The sequence below is a fragment of the Pseudorca crassidens genome, chromosome 6 (genome assembly GCF_039906515.1).
Source record: "Pseudorca crassidens isolate mPseCra1 chromosome 6, mPseCra1.hap1, whole genome shotgun sequence".
Taxonomy (NCBI): Eukaryota; Metazoa; Chordata; class Mammalia; order Artiodactyla; family Delphinidae; genus Pseudorca; species Pseudorca crassidens.
Window position 1 is genome coordinate 14496997 of NC_090301.1, and position 16628 is coordinate 14513624.

The 16628-nt window shown below is 44.9% G+C and overlaps 1 protein-coding gene across 1 annotated transcript in view; it reads left to right on the plus strand.

The window, feature by feature from the left end:
* The first annotated feature begins 1240 nt into the window (after positions 1-1240).
* AP1S3 (adaptor related protein complex 1 subunit sigma 3) overlaps positions 1241-16628 on the plus strand; it is a 55353-nt gene continuing 39965 nt past the window's right edge. The window contains exon 1 of the mRNA XM_067740410.1: positions 1241-1380. Coding sequence (XP_067596511.1) covers positions 1378-1380 — 3 coding nt within the window. The 5' untranslated portion in view covers positions 1241-1377. The remainder of the gene's footprint in view (positions 1381-16628) is intronic.

A 16628-nucleotide genomic window follows, 5' to 3' on the forward strand; every position in this document is an offset into this window, starting at 1 on the left:
TTTTCCTTCAGTGCACTGGTATCTCACCTCCACATCTCATGTCACCTTCTCAGAGGGAGGCTCTCCCTGACACCCCAGCTAAATAAATGTAGCTTCCCTTGTGCCTGTCCCAGAAACCTGTACTCATCTTCTTGGAAATCTTCTCATCTACTTAGCACTCATTACTTTCTAATGATCTATTTATTTGTTTATTATTTGTTGAGCCACAAGAGATTATAAGCTTCAGAAGAAAGCGCTTGTTTGTTCCCAGCTGGATCTCCCACCCTCCTTCTGTAGGACTCTGCACAGAGAAAGCACTGATCAATGTGGCATCAATGCACAGATGGACGGAGCTTCCCTTATTTCCAGGTCACCTGGGCTGGACCACACCGCAGATGGCGGATCTGAGGATTTTCACCAATTTTGGCTTCCAGAAACCACTCAGGCAAAGGTTCTTAACCTTTTTAGGGTCACAGATCTCTTTAGGTATTTGATAAAAACGACTCTCCCAAACGAACATAAAAATGCACTCATAACTCTGCTTACAACTTGGGGGTTTGGAGACTCCTAACGGCCCAGGTGGAAACTCCAGACTTAAGAAAAACCAAGGGGAGGAGAGAGATTAGAGGCTCCACGCCAGTCTTAGGAGAGACCTCTTAAAACCGGGCCAGTTTAAAATGACCTATGCCCTTGGATTGCAGATATATATATATATATATATATATATATAAAATGCATGAATATGTGTGTATATGTATATATATATGAAAAGAAAGAAATCCGAGGCAAGAAATCGCTTCTGGCCAGCAGAGTTCCAGATCTGCCACACGCTCCCCGCCTTACACGGTTTAGGATGAGACAACCAGTGACACTTCCCGCAAGTGTCTCGGGAGATCTCTTAGCCAGGTCTGATCAACGTTTGTGGGATGAATGAATGACACACTCGCTCGCAGAGTCAGGAAAGCAGCCCCCTCGGCGCTCACCGCGCGGGGCTGCTCAGTGCGGATCCCGCGGGCTCTGGTTCCCGGCGCCTGGGCCTAAGAGGCTGGAGGGGGAGGCGCGCGCCCAGGTGTATTCGCACCTAGGGCAGCCCACGTGGCGCGGGGCGGGGCCAGCTGCGGCGGGGCGGGGCGGGGCGGGAGGAGGAGGGAGGAGGAGGAGGAGGGAGGAGCGGGAGAAGGGGGCAGGGAGGGAGCTGGTAGGAGCCGGAGGGGAGGGAGGGCAGAGGCGCGGGGAGGAGTCTGCAAACTTTCGCTTCGAGGGCATTGTGGGAAGCAGCCATGGTCTGAGGCGGGCACCTCACCTGTCAGCCGCACCGGCTCCTTCGCTCGCCTCTCGCCCTCGAGTCCACCGCGCTCGTCTCTCGCCCGCGGGGACGGCGGCGGCGGCCCGGCCACCATGGTTAGTGCTGGAGAGCGGGGCGGCGGCGCGGACCAGGGCGGACGTGTGTGTGCGCGCTCCCGGGAGGCACCTGCTGCGCCGAGCCGGGCGCGCGGCCGGGTGGGCGAGCAGCCCCGTCCCGCCCCGCCGGTCCCCCAGCCCCCCGGCCCGCCCGCGCCTGTAGTCCCGGCGCCCGGACGGTGCGGATGCGCCCGGGGCGCTAGGGACGCCAGCTTGGGACTCTCGGGCACTGCCGCTTCATTCATTACACCGTTTGCTGAGCGCTTAGTCTGTGCCAGGCGCGGTGCCAGGCGGTTGGAGATGTCGCGGGGAACAGGTGGAGTCCTTGCTATTGGCGCCTTACCTTCTAGGAGGACGATGTGGAAGGAGGGAGATGAGTAATATACCAGTAAAATGAAGATAACTTCCGAGAGTAAGTGCTCTAAAGTCTCAAGTACAACCGGATGGAGGGATGGAGAGGCGGCAGCTGCAGAGCTGGCAGGCAGTGAAGGCCTCCTTGAGGAGGTGACCTCTGAGCTGTTGGAAGTCCTAGGGGAGCTCTGCAGGTAGTGGGAGCAGAGAGAGCAAAGGCCAGAGAGAAGGAACCCTTGCTTGTAGCGAGAAAGGTAGGCAGGGGCCAGACGAGGCAGGTCCTAATAAACCAAGTTAAGGAGTTTGGATTTTATTTCCACTGAGTGGGGGAGCCTTGGGAGCGGTTTAAGCGTGAGAACTGACTTTATCCCTTCTATACTTTTAAAAGATCTCTTTGGCTGTTGGTGGAGAGCAGCCTGGGATAACGTGTGTGAGGAGGTGTGGAAGTGGAGACAGGGAGACCAGTTTGCAGTGCTCCAGGTGAGAGATCCTGGTTGCCTGCACTTGGATGGAAGCAATAGCTTCAGGCACCTCTTGTTCTTGCCTTCTGCTTAGGGTAGTGTTTTGAAAGTGCGGTGGCCTGAACTGCACGAGTTTCACTTTCCCAGCTGAGCTCACTTCCCAATCGGAGGAGGAACAGAAGTGACCTGCACTCTGGGCTTGAGTACCCTCCACAGGCAGGAGGAGGAGGGCCATGTGGGTTACGAAAGTTGATGGACAAGGAGAGAAGTGGAGTCCGAGCCCCTGGATGGGAAGACCACAGACGCTTTCCAAGGAGAGGTTTGGCTGCACAGACTGGAGGCGCCATTGTTGTGTGTTGAGGGTTCCTTGTAAATATAGCGTGATGAAAAAAGGAGGCTGTAAATAATGGAGCAGCTCTCCTGACTTGCTCAGGTTTCCCAAGGGAGAAGGTGACGTGTGCAGCCCGCCACATTTTTTGCCTGATGGAAGGTGGAGTAAGGCCCTGGAGTTTCTGAGTAGCAAAAATCTTCCAACCCGAGAGCTTGTGTAGGGTCCACGCTCTGGACAACACCTGCAGTGGAATTCTATGTTTTCTTGCTGGTGGCAAGTGATGAGTTGATCAGAAATGTGGTTTCCCTGGCTTTTCTACTAGATCTAGCCCAATGGGAAATATTGATGTTATTGAGTGCCTGTGATAGGAGGATGCTCAACGCTTTACCTTCATGATCTCAGTCAGTTCTTGCAACAAACAACCAAATGAGGGTATCATGCTCTTTGTATTTTATCTGCTCTGACCTGTCCCAACAATGTGTCCTTGGACCATGACTTGACCTCTCTATGCCAGTTTGCTCATTTGTAAAATGGAGATAATAACTGTTCCCAACTCATGAGGCAGTGGTTCTCAAAGTGTGGGCTGGGTACACTTAGGAGTCCCCAAGACTTTTTTTTTTTTTTTTTTTGGTATGCGGGCCTCTCACTGCTGTGGCCTCTCCTTTTGCGGAGCACAGACTCTGGACACGCAGGCTCAGCGGCCATGGCTCACGGGCCCAGCTGCTCCGCGGCATGTGGGATCCTCCCGGACTGGGGCACGAACCCGTGTCCCCTGCATCGGCAGGCAGACTCTCAACCACTGCGCCACCAGGGAAGCCCCCCAAGACTTTTTAGAGGTCCACAAGGCCAAAACGATTTTCATAACAGCGTAGAGATATTATTTGCCCTTTACACGTTCATTCCTACATGACTGTACATGAAGTTTTCTCAAGGCTAACGTGACCTGCGAGAGTGCAACAGAGTGAATGCAAAAGTGGTAGCAGAGTCCAGCTGTCTTCTATTGAGCCAGACATTAAGGAAATTTGCCAAAAAGTAAAACAGTGCCACTCTTCTCACTAATATTTTTTTTTTTGCTTTGGAAAATATTGTTACTGTTCATCAAAGAGTTGTTTCTGGTAATGTGTAATAGGTTGATTATAATTTTTAAGTGAATCAGCAAGTATCTGAAATGTTTCTCTATTTAAATTTACAATACCATACAGTAAATTCACCTTCCCAAGCTGAACTGTGAAGTTATTTCTTTATCTGAATTTATGTTAGAAACAGCATGAATGCTTCCTTTTCCTAAATAGGGTAATTCCAAGTTTCCCATGTTCATCATAATCTCACTGTATTACAGAGAAGTAGGAACAGTGAGAAGCCGAGAGGGTGAGGGTGGAGATATCTAACTCTGAACCTGGAGATCCTGCTGGGAACCCCTCTCCAGCACCCAGTATATCAGTTTTATTGTCTGACGCTTAAGTAAGTTGTGATTAGTGTGTATTGTTATTTTGGTGGTTTAAATTCCAGCTTGAGTGAGGAAGCCTATTATGGCAGCAGTAGCGAGCGCCGTCCTCCACTGAGACGTGGTCTGGGCTGCTGGCCAGCACTTACTGTGGGGTTGAGGGGTTGGGAAGAGACCCTGTGCGGTGTTCAGTTCTCCCAAGAGGGTTCACCCACAACAGACCTTTCCCACAGGCCTCCCAACAGCACCAGTGAGACTTGTGTTTACCCCTCCCCAGGGTTGTTACTTCTGAGTTCCCATTACTGGTTTCTGTGACAAATACTGTCAGCAGCTTACAATTTTTGTGTGGTATTTTATTGACAACAGCTGGCAGGAAGTGGTCAGCAGATTGTGTATTTGCCCCACTGTTTCCAATGTCTGTCCTTTTGGGTCCCATGAATTATTTTATTACGGATGAAGACATAATGGATAAAGTCACCCCTTCCCCTAACACAAATAAAGAAAGTTCCTGTATGAGTCCCCAAAGATTAGCATTCCTTGACATTTCTATGAATCATTCTTTCAATTTTATTTTCTTGTTACTGTACAGAGATTCTCCGAGTGAGCTGAGATTTCACTGGTGTTCCTTCTTTCCTGGGGCCTGTCCTTGCCTCTCTCTCTCTCTTTTTTTTTAATGTTTTCCACAGCAGCTACACCATTGTATTTAAATTATTTATTTATTTAATATTTATTTATTTATTTGTTTGCACCGGGTCTTAGTTGCGGCACGTGGGCTCCTTAGTTGCAGCACGTGGGTTCCTTGGTTGTGGTATGCGAACTCTTAGTTGTGGCGTGCATGTGGGATCTAGTTCCCTGGCCAGGGATTGAACCTGGGCCCTCTGCACCGGGAGCGTGGAGTCTTATCCACTGCGCCACCAGGGAAAGTCCCCTTGCCTCTCTTACAGCCTCCCTTTTTCACGTATCTTGTTTTTCTCTGATGGAATTCATTGCTTTCTAGCTCTTTACCCAGGAGAAGCTCCCTTTCCAGATCCTGTGATGTAAAAGAATGTATGCAGAGATCAGAGGCAAACACCCCTGAAATCCTCTCAGGGGTGTACTAAACTGTCTCTCCAGCACTCTGACTAGCAAGAGAAAATGTACTTCTTGCATGGCTGCTAACGTGGGATAAATTAAGAATTTTTACAGTGGAAAGGGGGTACTGCACACTGTTTCATTTAGAAATGAAATGCCACTGACCATTATGAGGAAGCTGGCCTTCAAAAAAATCTCCCACGAAGTCCCAAGTCTGAACACTTCCCAACAGGTAGAGCTGGGTTCTGAAATAGCTCTCTAAATAGTTTCTGAAAACTGCCTGGGGAAAAATAATATAACCACTTGTGAGTCCCTCAGTGCGATGGGGCGTAGACCTATATGACACTCAGTCAAGAACATAGGCGTGCAGGACTCCAGTTTTAATGTCCTTGTTGGACCTTCTGTAGCAGGGCTTCTGGGCCGGTAAGAAACGATGGGTGTGTGGCAAGGTTCAGTGGCCACTTAAATGCTAGCCTTCCTTCTGCACTGGGTCTATTAAGAGGAGGAACTAAGGCCACAGTACAAACTGTGGTGCTTCTGCCCTTTGTATACTCGCCCTTGTCGAGGGGGGACCTTCGGGGTAAAAACGACTCATCCAGCTCATTAGAGACTAAAAAAAAAAAATTTTTTTTTTTTTGCATTAAAACGTCAATGTATTTGGGTCCAAGAGGCAAACCTCCCAGAAACTTTAAAGATAAACACCTAAGATATAGTTCGTTTATGGCTAGTTGCTTAAGGCTGACCCTCCAGGTCTCACAAGTCTACCTGCCTTTTCTGCAGTTCTAATTATTTGGGAAGAGAAATTTGAGACAGTGTTCTAAGGCAGGTGTCCGAAACATTTTTCTGTAAAGGGCCGGACTAAATATTTTAGGCTTTCTGGGCCTTACAGACTCTGTCACTATTACTCAACCTCTCTGCTGTAGAGTGAAAGCAGCCATGGACAAGATGCAAATGGCTGTGACTGTGTTTTAATAAAACTTTATTTACCAAAACAGGTGGAGGGCCAGAATTGGCCTGGAGGCTGAGTTTGTTCTGTAGACCCATGTTTTCAGGCAACTTCCATTAATTCACTCATGTGTACATTTGACAAATAAATTGGACACCTGCCCTATGACAAGCAGTGTTCCAGGCAGGACTGGCTGTATCATTTGTGGTGCCCAGTGCAAAATGAAAATGTAGGATCCCTCGTTCAGAATTTATTGGGAATTTCAAGCCAATGGCAGCAGAGCGTTAAATCAGGGGTGCTCCCTCTGTGAACCCAGGGCTCTGGTGTCCACAAAAGCCAGCCCTGGATCTAGGCCCCAGAGGTTGCACTGAAGAAGCCAGAAGCTCTCCTGCTCTCCTGGAGCCCACGTTCTTGGCGGGAAGTTCTCTAAACTTTCTTAATATGTATTTTGTATCAAGCATACAGAAGAGGATTATACTATAAAGTAGTGGTTAGTCATCATCTCATTCTTGCTTCATGGAAGTTGTAGATGGTTCCCAGGCAGGTGGCATGGGGACCCAAGCAGTGCCGATCCTGGTGGCTACGTCAGGCCCTGCCACCCCTTCCCCTCTTGTCCTGAGGTCGTGGGCCGTTCGTCCGGCTGGCTTGGACTGTACTTGGTCATTTCCTGAACCAGTTCTGACTGGATGGGGAGTTCTCAGCCATATCCGCTCCCCGCATTTGCTGTAGGTTAGATCCTTAGGTCAGTGCTTCCGCTGCTCTCATTGCCTCTGTCCACGTCCCAATGGAGCCCTGGGCACGGGATGCCATGGCTTCCCCAGCTCTTCCTGGGTCTGCCCTGATTGTCAGGTGTGGTATAATTTGTCAGCTTAGACAAATTTGTGTAAAATGATGACACAGATAAACCTGCAAATAAACAGAAAACTTGTAGAAGGGTATGCTAGAGACAGTGATTGTTTCTGGGAAGGGCTCTAAGCATCTGGTGTTGTAAAAAGAGTCACTTTTTATTGTGTGTTCTATTAGACATCTCAGGTTTTTTTTGTATTTGAACATAGCACCTTTTAAATTATATGAAAAATGACTTAAAAAATGTTCCCATTTATATTACTTCTCCAGCAAAACTCTGCTTTGTTTTTCCCTATGTTTTGTAACTTCTTAAGCCTGGATGTGTCTGGAATTGGGATGGAAACAGAAGTTTCCTTACAATACGTCCACACACACATGCATGTACACATACATACATGTGCACATACATGTACACACACAGACACTTCCTCTCTTCTATTCTCTTTAACTTGGGCTCTTGGTCAGGCTTCCAGGACTCCTGTTTGTACCTTGCTTTTTTTAAAAAATAAATTTATTTATTTTATTTATTTTTGGCTGCACTGGGTCTTCATTGCTGTGCACGGGCTTTCTCTAGTTGCGGTGAGTGGGGGCTACTCTTCGTTACCGTGCGCGGGCTTCTCATTGCGGTGGCTTCTCGTTGCAGAGCACGGGCTCTAGGCGTGCGGGCTTTAGTAGTTGTAGCACGTGGGCTCAGTAGTTGTGGCTTGCAGGCTCCAGAGCGCAGGCTCAGTAGTTGTGGCGCACGGGCCCAGCCGCTCCGCGGCATGTGGAATCTTCCCGGACCAGGGCTCGAACCCGTGTCCCCTGCATTGGCAGGTGGGCTCTCAACCACTGTGCCACCAGGAAAGCCCTGTACCTTGCTTTTGAATGAGAATCGAGACTAGCTGAGGGGGAAAAAAATGTGATCCATCTTTCTCACTTCAGCGACTCTGAAAACTTTTGGTAAAAAGGTAAAATAATATTGCTAGTCACTTCACAGGACGGAACCATGAAAGCACAGAGGTGCTTGTCAGATGAACTAGAATTGGCCTCACTGTATTCAGTAGACAGCAGAACATTCTAGCAAGATTGAGAAGTTCTGTCCCTGAAAGAGTCAGGGAGGACCAGTCAAGCCCGGTACCAGATTCAGATTGTGACTGAATAGTTCAGCCCCCAGTTTCAGTGTCTGCTGCCCACCTCCAGCTTCTCTTGGCTTCCCTGAAAAAAAAAAATCAGGGCAGCAACTTTTCATTATGCAGGTGAGGCTACAAGAGGCCTGAAAAAGATGACTGTTTCTTTTAAGTGTCAAAACTTCCTCGGGAGGCAGAAGTGCTGTTGGAGGAGACATCTCTGTTGTGTAAATGTTGAGATACACGTTGCCTGTGGAGGTGACATGCCTACAGCGTTTCAGGAAGCCTGCCTGTGCTCATTTCTAAAGGCAGATGTGGGATACAGGTGTGACGTGGTGGTGAGGCAGAGGGCCCTGGGCTCCTGGGTGCAGGCTCTGTGATCTGGGAGGCTCTGCTCTTTGCTCTCGTAACCAGGCCCACTTCCTAAATTTCCCTGAAGATTGAATGAGCCAATCCAGTTCAACCCTTAGCTCGGGGGCTGGCACCTGGCATACATTCCATAAATGTTAGCCAGGACATTTTTAAGGGAGATAGGAAAAAGCTAATGAAAAACTTAAAAATAGTTCTTAAATTTTTTTCTTTTTTTAATGAGAAATTTATTTGAACGGATGAAACAAAGAAACAAAATATCACAGACTGCAGATATTGGGGAGGTGGGAGAAGATAAGGGTTATTGTAATATCACATTTAAGAAAATGTGATTCTAAAGTCAGAGTGTGTATAGAACGTTTTCCTTTTATTTCTGAAACAACTGCTTGCCTCCAGTTTCTTTGTGAGAAGTCAGGTTCTCAATTCAAAGTGTCCTGTGTATGAGTCCTACCTTTCTAAGTCTGTTTGGCCTCACGATTTGGATACTTTAAGAATTCAGAAAATCTAATCTACGTTGACAATCTTTGTAAAAAATTACGGGGAAAAGAGGAGGCTTGACTATATAACAAGGCAGGTCTGTCTGTCAGATTGAACCTGAATTTTCAAAGAGTGTGATGGATGGGCAATCTCCCACCTCTTAAATTTTGTGCACAACCATTGGCATGGTTGTCAAGGTATAAAGGCCCTAGGGACAGATTTTTAATGAGTGTGGAGTATAGGCTGCAATAGGAAGAAAAAGGAAGGTTCTTAATAAACGTTTAAGTGATCGTTACGATGCAGGGCGCTGAGTTTAGCATAGTAATCATAGCAAGTTGTTCCTGGCCACAAAAAAATTCACATTAAGAAAGATCAAATAAGCATCACTATGAAATATGAATGGGGTCCCAAGTTATTAAGGTTTCATTCGACTTCAAAGGCGAATTGAAAATTGCTTGGAATTTCTGCTCCCTATTTCTAGGACCTTTTCCTCCTCGAATGATTTGAAACAGAACCAAAGGCCAGTCTGCCTCTCAAAAGACTCCAGGAGAAAACCTAATTAGGGACATCTTGACTATAAGACAAAATTAAACCACCAACAGCTATTGTTGATATACCCTACGTTGATTACCTTGTCCAGATGAAATGATAAATGGAGAAATTGTACATGAATCACTTTTCAGGGTTTTTTTTTTCTTCTTCATTTGTTAATCCTTGTGTTCTTAACCAAGGAGGTTATTAGAAAAGAAAACCCCACAAGTATGAGATCTGTTTCTTGATTACAAGAAACTTGTGTTGTTGGGAAGAAATTTCTCACATGCATAGCAAACCTAGATGAGTATGGGAGTAGATAATTAAGCTGTGAAGTATGTCGTTCAGATTACATAATTGCTGCAGGAATTCCATGCAGGAGGACATGGGAGGGGCTCATGGAAGAGACAGTCGTGGGGCTGAGCCCCAGAAGAGCAGGTGACCCTGCCTCCAGCTTTTCAGAAAAGGGTGTGTGTGTCTGGTATGTATGTGAGTGGGAAGGGGTTAATAAGTAGACAATACGGAAAGGTGGTATTAAGAAAATATAAGTCCTGAAGGAGGGCCTGCTGAAGGTCTACCATGACAAACTGGTTTCTTTCTTTTTTTTTTTAAAGATGTACCTTTTTTCTTAATTAGTTTTATTTCATTTATTTATTTATTTATATTTTTGGCTGTGTTGGGTCTTCACTGCTGCACACGGGCTTTCTCCAGTTGCGGCGAGCGGGTCCGGGGGCTACTCTTCGTTGCGGTGCACAGGCTTCTCATTTCGGTGGCTTCTCTTGTTGCAGAGCACGGGCTCTAGGTGCACGGGCTTCAGTAGTTGTGGCATGTGGGCTCAGTAGTGTGGCGCACAGACAGGGGATCAAACCCGTGTCCCCTGTATTGGAAGGTGGATTCTTAAGCACTGCGCCATCAGGGAAGTCCAAACTGGTTTCTTATTGATTCCCCCATCTCTAACTCTGCCCTCCAGTCAACCCCACTAAGAAATTCTTTATCCAGTATTATCAGGAATGACATTTCTCACTGACTTTACAGATAACGAAAAAGGATAAACTTTTTATTTTAGAGTTAAAAAAAATTAATATCTTACTTAAGCATTTGGGGAAATGGGTCAAAAGTAGCTTGAGGCTTGTCCAGAGTCCGGAGGAGCCTCACTTCACTCAGCTGCATAGTTTTGGAGATGGACTGCCTTCTTAGCAGCCAAGAAACAATGTTACTGAAGTTGCAGGTGTGTTTAGGGATGTGTGCGTGTGTTTTGTCTCTGAGTGGGCTAGTTTCCTTGTGTATCTCTAAGAAACAATTGCTGTTACCTTCCTCCATCACTCTAATGAATGTTTTGAAAAGGAAAGCTTATTTTAATAGCAGCCGAAGACAGACATCACTAGAAAGAGGAGCATGATGCTTGGAAGGATTGCTAGACTGGAAGATAAGGGGATCCGGGTCCTGTACCCAGCTATGCCAGTAACCATGACCTTTATTTACCATGTTACCTAACTTCCCGGGGCCAGTCCTCAGCTGTCACTTGAGGTGAGAGAGAACCTTAAAAATCCTTTCTGGCTCTCACAGTTTGTAATCAGCTACAAGAAAGTCATATGCCTCTCCAAACCCAATGTACCTTATTTTCTGCACGTGTCAGATCCAGAAGCAGGGCAAGCCTGACGCTGAACTGTTGAGCCCTATGTCCTTGTGTTGCTGTTGATCAGGAGCTGGGCTCCTCGTAAGTGCAGCTTGCAGGTGGGGTTGTCACGTACCAGGAAGGCCATACCAACAGAGCTCATGGAACTTTACGTCGAATCGCTGCATTGCTCACGCATCTATTTGTGTGTGTGTTTAGGCACAGGTTTAAGTGCACTTTTGGCTTCAATCAAGTCAGGTATAAAAGAAGCACAGCATTATTATTTTGCTATAGGTACACATTTACTGAATACCCACTGTGTGGTCTGTACCCGGAATTGGAGATTATTAAGAGATATAACGGAGACAGAAATGAGTATGCTTCTTATCCCACAGGGAGGGAAAACAGAAACAGTACAACTTGCACGTTTCTTTCAAGAATATCGAAAATAGAGATGTAGCTGGGATGGGATAGGGTACATGGGGACGTGTACATTTTATGAGAGATTCTGAAAGGATGTTATAGACTTGGTTGGGTGAGGAGTATATTTTGGGCATGGGAGAGGGATGAGGAATGGGGTGTGAGATGCGCTCTAACAAGGCGTGTTTCAGGGCCTGCAAGCAGATTGGCGTGGCTGCATCTGGGAATCAGTTTGGGAAACATACACACGCAGAAACCTAGTTCCCGAGAAAAAGTGGAGTCGTTGGTGGAGGCTGTTGAATGACAGAGGAGATTTTCTCCCTGTCATTTGTTGGGAGGACAGTTCAGGAAGGTCTGGCTTTTTTGTTTTCTGTTCAGAAAGATTTTAAAGTGAACTTTAAAGTTTTATGTTCATTTTCTTTTATAGTAGGTAAGTTGAACAACCACACCCATATCTCAGAAAAACTTGAATCTATCTTGCATAATTTTTTCTTTTTTATTTCCTCTTTATTGAGACGAACTTCCTGATCATGAGCTTGGGTGTTGGGGCAATGCCAAATTGCTATAAAAAAAGTTTTTTTTGAGATATAACTGACATATAACATTATATTAGTTTCAGGTGTAACTAATATAACGATTCAGTATATGTATATATTGTGAAATGATCACTGCAATAAGTCCAGTTAACACCCATAGTCATTTTTTTAAGGAAATTCAGGCCAAATATATTTATGTATTGAGCAGCTATATGTCATTGCTTGTTAAAATTCAAACCATTAAACTTATTGAAGAATAAAATATTTTAAAACATAATGGACCAATGTGAAAACTTCCACTCTTGCTCCTGTGTAAAGCATTTGGTAAAAGACTTATCCTGTGTCAATTGTAAGACAAATAACTTTTGGTCTGAGAAAAAACCTTTTTAAAGTGACTTGCTTTGTAATAATGGGCTTGTCTGATTAACTGATGTTGATCCATATTTATTAGTAAGATCAATATCAAAAATGCCTTTTAGGGCTTCCCTGGTGGTGCAGTGGTTGAGAGTCCGCCTGCCGATGCAGGGGACACGGGTTCGTGCCCCGGTCCGGGAAGATCCCACATGCCGCGGAGCGGCTGGGCCCGTGAGCCATGGCAGCTGAGCCTGCACGTCCGGAGCCTGTGCTCCGCAACGGGAGAGACCACAGCAGTGAGAGGCCTGCGTACTGAAAAAAAAAAAAAAAAAAAAAGCCTTTTAAATCATGATAGGATGTAGTTTTTGGAGCAGCTGCTTAGCAAACATTATGCCAATAAAATTTGCGTTAGCGCCATCTCTGCTGCACGTAAGTCAGTTTTGGGATCAAAACATTGATATTTTAAAGACCCCACTAAATCTTTCTAAAAAGAATTATGTCAAGACTTTTAAACAAAGTCAGCTTTTAAATCTCATTTTTCTGAGCTCCTTTTTATAACCAGTGAGGACAATTGTGTTTTATCAGTAAGAGCTCAAGAACAGAATATTTAAGATAACTAACTGCAATAATCATTATGTTTTTAGCAAATATTTACAACATGAATGCTTCCATAATACACTTCCAATTTAGAATTATATTCTGTACTACAGTCTTAGACACGGAAGCTAAAAATTTTGGACCTTGAAAAAGTGACCAAAAAAAAAAAAAAAGGCACAAATCCTTTTTTAATTAACTGTGAAATAATCACAACCAGAATAGAACTTTTCTTTCCAAAGCTTCTTTTTTCTTCCCAGTTTTATTGAGATAGAATAGACCAAAGCATCTTGGAGTGGTATTTTTTTGGTAATATCCTTGAAAGATTTATAATTAAACATCAGTTTTACTGCCAACTGCCATATTTAATTATGGGTGCTGATGACTTTACAGTTTATATTGTAGTTATACATTGCTAAAATTAGGTTAGATTTCTGAATTTTAAATAAGCATTTAAAATGTTAGGCAAGGGAAAGAACTGAGAAAAATAGAGTGTGCTTTTCTTTCATTGCCTGTTTTTTCTCTGCTGGATGACGTAAAGAATGATTATTTCCCACAAAAGTGACCCCAAAATATCTGTCACATCCTCCCCTTAAAAAAGTCATACTATTTGTCAGGTCTAATGAAAAAGAAACAAGTTTTCAGACTTGAAGATGTCAACCATCTTCAGCCTGCGCACGGCTGATTGCCATGAACCCAAGATGGGCCAGGCCAGTGCTGGGTGTTGTCTGGTGTTCCCTGAGCTGTGTAGGGAGCCGGAGACTGCCAGGTAGAGAACGGGTGCACTCTAGCCGGTGCGCGTTTATTTACTGCCCAGCCTTAGTCTCATCACGCTATAAGAATAGAGAGCCCAGAAAGGGGTTATATAATGAGATTTGAGCAGAAGGCCAGACTCACTATCATGTAACTGCACTGAAATTACTTTGTTGGCAATTAAAATATATTTAAACTATTTCTCCATGACTGAAGCTTAAATCTGTGACTATTTTTTTAATATCCTTTATCTTTTTTTTTTTACATCTTTATTGGAGTATAATTGCTTTACAATGGTGTGTTAGTTTCTGCTTTATAACAAAGTGAATCAGTTATACATATGTTCCCATATCTCTTAAATAATGTCCTCTTCAAAGCAGCTGGTGATTCTTAAAGTTTTCTGGGATAAGAATCCTTTTGGAAATCTGCTAAAATTTCTGCACTTTGTCCTTAGAACAATGCTTATAAATCCAAAATATACTTTTAGGAAGTCTACCAACAAGTCTACCTTTCTCTTCCAGATTATCCTTAGACCTTGGGCATTTCTTGTAAAGCTACAGAACGCTACCTGAATTCAACACTTAGCCCTGCCATCTCTAGCTTGATGACTCCGGGAATGTCTTTTAAGTGTCAGAAACTTAATTTATTATTATTATTATTGTCTTTCATGTTGGTACATTGCCTCAATATGTGGCTTAAACAATATAATGCATATAAACATACCAACATTGTGCCTGCCATGCAGCGGGCCATTTCTACTGATTAATATAATTGTCGTGTGGAACACTGCGTTCATTTTAGTTGGTCAGCAGATTTGCATCTTCCTGGAGGAAAGGCCCCCTGAGCAGTTAGATGATGACCAGAAGAGTTTTGGGGGGCTTAGGACCCGAGTAGTGAGAGTTGGTGGGCCGGTGACAATGTCTCTAGTGTCATATAACTCATAGCTGTTGCATCTGTCTCCACTTGAGGTAAAGAAGTCAACCGCAGATAATCACAGAGGCCAGACGAGGGCACCTTTGCCCCTGGAGATGTGTTCACAGATTCTTCCAAACTGTCTTCTTTTTCAAGGACTCTAAGCAGACCACTGCTGTCCTTCCTTCAGACAGGCTCCTGTGGAGCAGACCCTGGAGCCACCTTCTGGTTGTCATTCCAGCCATGTCATCCTCTGACCACACCGTGGTTGTGTTGATTGGAACATGTCTTCTGCAGAGGGCTAATCACGCTGCCTACGGACTATTTTATTTTAATTGCCAAGTTCTGGGGATTGCATGCGGTCATTTGTCAACAGTCTGCAGTATTGTTGAGCCTAGTGTTATGCAACACAGACTCAAAAGACTCATGTAGTGGAAAGCAGTCCCGTCTACACTGTGCACATATGAACAGCGTAGTTTCTTTTTTTTTTTTTTTTTGTGGTACGCGGGCCTCTCACTGTTGTGGCCTCTCCCGTTGTGGAGCACAGGCTCCGGATGCGCAGGCCCAGCGGTCATGGCTCACGGGCCCAGCCGCTCCGTGGCACGTGGGATCCTCCCGGACCGGGGCACGAACCCGTGTCCCCTGCATCGGCAGGCGGACTCTCCACCACTGCGCCACCAGGGAAGCCCTGAAGACTGCCTTTGATTGTGGGAAGGACTGATGTGTGGATAATGGGAAGACCTCAGGCTTTACAGTCAGATCTGTGTTGGAATCCCTCTCTGCCGTTTACTAGCCTTACAGCTCAGTCATTAATGTAGGTATTATGGTGCATCTATCCATGCCCTCAAATGAACACTCACTATCTGTTCCTTGCTGGTGGTTGTCCTGATGGTGATGGCTTTTGACTACTTACATTTCCTGCTTCTTTTAGCAATGCTGCGTGTTCATGCCTGGAACCCTGGCTTTGTGCAAAAAGGGCCATCTGATCTGTTGATTTGCTTTTGACAAGTGACCAGTTGAAGTAGTTTTTTCAAATGCATGAGGATGGAAAAAATAATCATCTACTATTTGTCCTGGAGATTTATCATTGAATATATTACTTACATTCCTAATTTAACCAATTAAGCTAGCTGATGACAAAGTTCATTCTAGTAGTATTGTGTTCTATGGAATGCAGAATAATGTATAAATAAGAATGGTTTATGCGCTTGGACTATTTGCTGTGGAATGTAAAAAATTTTAGATTTTAGTCAACTAGGACCCATTGCCTTAGTTTTTCTTACAAGGTTCACATGTTAGGTTGGTTTCACAAATCTATGCAATATTCATTTTAGGCTTGTTTCTACCACAGTCCTTAGGAATTTGAAGTTAGTTCATAAACTTAAGAGGGAAAGTGATTGTTATCTGAGAGTTGAGTCAGACCCTGAAGAATCATTACTTGGGTCTGTCTAGAATTTAACCCAGTCTCTGCTTTCCTTGAATTACATCCAAAATCAACCCTGGATGGTTTCTTCCAGAATGAGTTCCTTCAGACTCTTCCTCTCAAAGAAAATGTGTCCTACACTGGAGGCCACAACTGAAATTTACCAACTAAGGAGAACCAATGAATGTCCTGGTTTTATAGCAAAAGATTCTCAAAGGTTTTCCAATGTGGTTTATAGAACGTTGATATTTACTTTCAGAATCAACGGTATTGTTTTCCTAACTTTATCTATCCTATTGGTAGAATGAATTAAAAGTCCAAAAGTCCAAATCAAAAACGAAATCACATTCATTTAAAATAAAGATTGGGCTTCCCTGGTGGCGCAGTGGTTGAGAGTCCGCCTGCCGATGCAGGGGACACGGGTTCGTGCCCCGGTCCGGGAAGATCCCACATGCTGCGGAGCAGCTGGGCCCGTGAGCCACGGCCGCTGGGCCTGTGCGTCCGGAGCCTGTGCTCCGCAGCGGGAGAGGCCATAGCGGTGAGAGGCCCGCGTACCGCAAAAAAAAATAATAATAATAAAAAAAAATAAAAATAAAGATTGGGTCTTTGTTATTATTGTCAGCCTGAAATCTCCTATACAGTCTTAGTATTTTTTTGTTTAACGTACAAGCCTCGTTTTGATTGAAGTAAAACTATATTTGAAAC